A 5926-nucleotide genomic window follows, 5' to 3' on the forward strand; every position below is an offset into this window, starting at 1 on the left:
ATGGACAAGGTAATGGAATGGACAAAGTAATGAAATGGATCATTACATTCCATAGTCTTGTTTGGTTACCATGTAGGAAATGAATAAATCATTACATTGTGTTGTTCGGTATGTAAGAAAAGAGGAATGAATTAAATGGGTGGTGGCGTGGATCGGTGGCGGCTAGTGGCGGTAGCAGCAATGGATGGCGGTGGTCGGTGGTAGCAGTGGTGGGTGGCGGTGGTTGGTGGGTGACGGTTGTTAGCGGTGGCGGCGACGATGGTCAGGGTTGGTGTTCTGCGTTGGAAGGTGGCGGCGATGGTGGTGGCGACGACGGTGGGTGGTGGTGGTTGACGGTAGCGGGTGGTGGTCGCGGAGGATGGTGGTGATGGTCAGCGGAGGGTGGCAGTAGTGGTCGGGGTGGCGATTGTCAGTGGTTGCGGGTGGTGGCGATGGTGGTCGATGGTGGAGGCGGCGACGACGGTGGGTGGCGGTGGTCGACAGTAGCGTGAGGTCGCCGCGGAGAATGGTGGTGGTGGCCGGCGGAGGGTAGAGGTAGTGGTCGTGGTGGCGATGGTCGGTGGTGGCGGGCGGCGGCGATGGTGGTCGATGGTGGTGGTGGCGTCAACAACGATGGGTGGCCGTGGTCGACAATAGCGGGTGGTGGCAGCGGAGGATGGTGGTGGTGGTCGGCGGAGAGTGGCGGTAGTGGTCGGGGTGGCGGTGGTTTGCGATGGCAGGTGGTAGCGATGGTAGTCGATGGCGGCGGGCGGCGGTGGCGGCGGAGGACGGTGGTGGTGGTCGGCGGAGGTTGGTGGCCGGTGGTGACGACGGCAGGTGGTGGTGGTGGTGGTGGTAGATGGTGGAGGTGATGGGCGGTGTTTGTGATGTAGGCTGAGAGAGGGAATGAAATGAAAATAAACAGAGGGAGTGGATGGAATGAATTTGAGGGAATGTAATAACTTATGTAATTGGTGATTCCATTAAGTTGACCAACCAAACATACTTTTTTTCATTCCCTTGTAATCATTGATTCCATTCCACTTCTCATTCTTGCATACCAAATACTACCTAAGGGAATAGAATATTCCAAGGCATAATTCTCTCCTTCCTGATTTCAAGTATCAATCATCTTCATCAGCGTTCAAATCTCAGTCAATTACTTTCCTTGTATGTTTGCATAAATGTCTCCCTTGTATTTATGTTTCCTTATTTGTAATCGCCTATATATAGGCATATATAAAAGTGTATCAAATGTACAGAAACACATGAACAATCTCTTTCTATTATATAGTAATCAGAGCTCTCTAACTGCTTTGAGTTTTCCGGTCCAAAACCACCCTTGCTGCCCTTTTTTTTTTCATACAACAGACACATCATGTCTTCCTCCACCATCATTGAACTTTCAACCCACACCTATTTTCCAATTAAACTAACTACAACCAACTTTCCCTCATGGCGCAAACACGTCCTAGCCATGCTCATGGTTGTTGAACTCGAACAGTTTGTTGATGGTCGAACCGAACCACCACCAAAAACACTTGAAGGAAAACCGAATCTCGCCTATCGTCTCTGGTTTCGCCAAGACCAAATTCTTCTCGGGGCACTTCTTTGAAGCTGCTCCGACACTATCCAACCGCTCGTATCCTCCGCCGAAACCGCAAGACAACTTTTTCAACATCTATCCGAGAGCTATGCTAGTGTCTCGCGTTCTCGCATTATATCACTGCGCAGCAAACTCTCCACCACCAACAAAGGATCCAGACCTGTAGCCGAATATCTCAATGAGACGAAATCCATTGAGGACGAATTAGCTTTGGCTCAAAACCCCGTTGATGATGACGATCTCACAGTCCACATTCTCGCTCATCTTGATGAAGACTACAAGGAAATCACTGCAGCCCTCAAAACGATACATACTTCCATTACTTTTTCGGATCTCTATGAGAAACTCATTGATCATGAGCGATCTCTCTTGGAGTCCAAATATGCCCCGGTTCTTACTATTGTTAACACAGCCCAAAGATAAGGACCACACAATCAGTATCGACCCAACTCGGCTGCTCGTTTTTCAAATTGGCCCAATGCATCAGGGCCTCGAAAAACCACATCCGCAAACAGCAATAGCTCTACAATACTTATCGCACTAATCGTAACAATTTATTTTGTCAGTTTTGCAGCATTCTAGGGCATGATACAAAGGACTGTCACAAGTTTGCAAGGTTTCTACAAAATAATAACCTTGCCTTGGCGACTCCAGCAACAAACTTGACAGTCAACTCTACCATGGCAACTTCGTCATCCTCCCTAATGTTTGACAACGGTGCATCAGATCACGCCACTGCCGATCAGACTTTTGTGCACCATCTCTCCGAATATGAAGGGCCTAATGAGATCATTCTAGGCAATGGTAATACCCTCACTATAACTCATACCGGTCACGGCTCTATTCAAAGTCCTACTCGTTCCCTTAAATTACCTAATGTCTTACTTGTTCCTAAGTTGCGTAATCTTCTTATTTCCGTAGCAAAACTTTGCATAGCTAATCAAGTTTCTTTTGAATTTTTTCCTCTTCATTTCTTTGTTAAGGATCTTCGCACGGGGGCGAGACTCATGCGGGGAGTCAACATTAATGACGTCTACTATGCGACACCCAAATTTTGTCATCCGATACAATTCAATTCAAGCACCAAGACCTCCAGTTCTCTACTTTCATGGCATCACAAACTCGGACATCCATCTATCAAAGTTCTAAAGAATTTACTAAATAAGTTAGGCTTTGATTATATTAACATGTCCAATGATTTATTTCATTGTGATGCTTGCAAAATTAATAAAAGTCATAAACAACCTTTTGGTGAAAATTCTTTTCGTACAACTAAACCTCTTGAACTTGTCTACTCAGACGTTTGGGGACCCATACAAATGTCAAATGATGGTTATAAACACTACGTCATTTTTGTTGATTTCTACACCAAATATACATGGTTATATCCTATAAAAAGAAAATCGGACGTCTCCATCTTATTTCCACAACTTAAAACTCTTGTTGAAAAACATTTTCGTACTCCGTTAGTGTCCCTTTTTCTCGGACAATGGGGGAGAATATCTTGGTCCCCTCCCCTTTCTTCAAAAACACTGGATCTCCCATTTTACAACTCCACCACATAATCCAGAACAAAATGGAGTGGCCGAACGTCGCCATCGACACATCGTCAAAACCGGGTTATCCCTATTGCACCATGCTCATCTTCCCCTAACGTTTTGGTCTCATGCGTTTCAAATCGTTGTACATCTAATCAGTCTGCTTCCAACACCAATTCTTGACTTCGCGTCACCTTTTAAAAAGCTGTATAAAACTCCTCCATCCTACAACAAACTAAAACCGTTTGGTTGCTTGTGCTTCCCATGGCTTCGTCCATATGCTAAATCCAAACTACATCCACGGTCCGCCAAGTGTATTTTTCTTGGTTACTCGTCCTCAAAATCCGCCTATAAATGCTATGATCCTACCACTCATCGCCTCTACCACTCCCGCCACGTAGAGTTTATTGATCACATATTTCCCTTAACCACAAGTGGCCCTAACCCACTTCCCTTACTTACTATCGACTCCTTTATGCCTCCCATTCCCAGTCGCAAAACTTGCACCTCATCTCCACCAGATATTCCAACTCCACACCACTCCACTACTTCGTCTCCTTCCCAGCCAACAACCAACTCCTCTGACTCTTTATCATTCACTCACACTTCATCGCCTCCTTCCACAACAACAACTGATCCTCCTCCCTCGGCCTCCCCTTCGCACACTCCCATGCCCAACCCTACACCTACATCTGACCACACTGAATGTTACACCCCAACCGATGGCGGAATCATCGGGGCGTGACACTGAGCGAAACAGATTGTCCAAGAGAATCCATAACAAGTATTAAATGACAATATTTATAAGGTTAACATCCCATACTATTAAACAAATAAAGCAAAAACAGTCATTACATATGTTCAGTCTCAAAAACAAATCCATCCCGACAACTCAGATTTTATTTAGTGGGTTTCTAGACTTCCTAACTTGATTTCCAGCATAACATCCAAATCAACCTGTCACATACGTTAAAATAAAGTCAATACATAAACTAAAGGTGAGTACACAAGTTTTCATAATAATAGTATAAAAGCGTTTACGCATAACCAACATATAACACGTAACGGGCGAAGCATATAACTATCAACAATGATACAACCTAACCACGAGACTACGTTGTAGAGTGTGCGCGGCACATGTTCACCGAAGCGCACACATGAAGTAAAGTAATGTGATCCCTAGCAACCCCTGTCACACAGGTGCTGAGTCCAAACTATAGTACTATCGTTGCTAGAGGCGGTCGAGTGTAACACTGTATAAGCATAGTAACAAGCATTCAACAAATCACGTATAACATGCAGGAGTGGTTAGCGTTTATAAAGTGTTTGCTTTGTGTGTTGTGTTTTGATATAGAACGTATGTAACACCCAAAAGTGCGTTAAACGAAAATGGGTTCGAGTATACTCACAGCGTGTGTTTAGCAAGTAAACACAATCTGGATTGGATTGAATGGAGCGCGTTGAGTCAGCCTGTGCACGGAAACAGAAGCATAAGTCTTCCTCAGGGCTGAATGGTTGTAAACAGAATGTCGAGCGGGTTAAGTGTTCAACCAGTCCATACGAACGGATGGGTCCCATCCAAACGGATGGTCATCCGAGCGAATGGTCATCCAGACGGATGGTCATCCGGGCGGATGGCCATTCGAACGGATGGCCATTCGAACAGCGCGTGGGTGTTTGTGAATCGTTAAAATTCGAAGTTTAGTAAAAAAAACGTTTAAACAAGGGAGATTATAAGGGTCGGGTCATCCGATCGGATGGTCATCCGCACGGATGGCAATTCGGGCAGATGATCTGTAGTTGAAGTTTTGTAAAACTTTTCTTTAAACAACGGTTTTTTTGGTTAACGGAGATGGTGTGACGACGTGTCAAGCAACGGAAAAGTACCAGATCCAGTTCATTCGTCCGGATGGGCTCTGCCCATTCTGATAAACGGATGTTCTTGAAGAAATTTCATGTTTGATCCGTTAATCGGTCCATCTCTCCGGTGGAAATCCGTTTTCAAACCGGCTTTCGATTAAGGAACGAGGCGAGAGTCTGTTTGAGTCCGGATTCCATCAATATTGTGTAAAAACGAAGAAGAGTTCAAGACAAGTTGAAAAAATGTTGAAATCTTTCATAACTTAGCTGAAAATGTGAAATCTTTTAGATCTTAAACCAATCTCGATTGAATGGTGTTCCACAACCTTTTGCCTAAGCAAAACGAGTGAAATTCACCTTCGAGAGGTCCAAGATCAGCGATTTCGAGAAAAAAAAGTTAGTGTTGCGATTTGATGAAGAAGATTGTGTAGAGGTTATTAGAGATGACGATCAGAGAAGATTTGAGGGAAAAAGCTTACAAAATGGCCTTGAATCGCGACAGAGTCTTGGGGAGCGGATGAGAGTGTCAAAGTCTGAGAATGAGGGTATACGGCTAGCATTTATAGGGAGAGAGCGAGGGTTAAGTCGGTGGCAAGTGGCATCATTCGGATGGCTCCATCCGGTCGGATGGTCATCTGGACGGATGGTCATCCGGGCGGATGGTCATCCGGGCGGTCGGATGGAAGGCCACTTGAACGGCCGTGTGCGTGTTTGTTAGTTTTTCAACTTTGGTTCGTTTGTTAAGCGTTGCGTTGCGTTTGGTCGAGTTGTGAGTGAGCGTATAAGCGTATACACGTTACGTTGATAACCACATCACATTCAACAATTAATCACACAAATAACACACATAATATAATATAATTAAATCCGCGTTTTGAGTCGACGTTGAATTTGCGTTGCGATAGCGTTTAGTCTAGATAAGCGATGTAAAATGCGATAAAAT

General features: G+C 44.8%; 1 protein-coding gene across 1 annotated transcript; it reads right to left on the minus strand.

Annotated features, from left to right (window-relative positions):
* Positions 1 to 371: 371 nt before the first annotated feature.
* Positions 372 to 1660, minus strand: LOC110907405 (synaptic defective enhancer 1-like). Its single transcript, XM_022152394.1, has 2 exons — positions 1533 to 1660; positions 372 to 873 (listed from the first exon to the last, which is right to left on the minus strand). The coding sequence occupies exons 1-2, from the start codon at positions 1658 to 1660 to the stop codon at positions 372 to 374; spliced, it is 630 nt and encodes a 209-aa protein (XP_022008086.1).
* Positions 1661 to 5926: the final 4266 nt, after the last annotated feature.

The sequence above is a fragment of the Helianthus annuus genome, chromosome 14 (genome assembly GCF_002127325.2).
Source record: "Helianthus annuus cultivar XRQ/B chromosome 14, HanXRQr2.0-SUNRISE, whole genome shotgun sequence".
Lineage (NCBI taxonomy): Eukaryota > Viridiplantae > Streptophyta > Magnoliopsida > Asterales > Asteraceae > Helianthus > Helianthus annuus.

What these genes read in the sequence shown, in the direction of transcription:
- LOC110907405 (XM_022152394.1), bottom strand. Translation starts at nt 1,660, where the DNA reads ATGTTGAAAAAGTTGTCTTGCGGTTTCGGCGGAGGATACGAGCGGTTG. An exon ending in GAGACGATAGGCGAGATTCG is followed by an intron (nt 874 to 1,532) that starts GTTTTCCTTCAA and finishes TCCCTCTCTCAG; the next exon opens with CCTACATCACAAACACCGCC.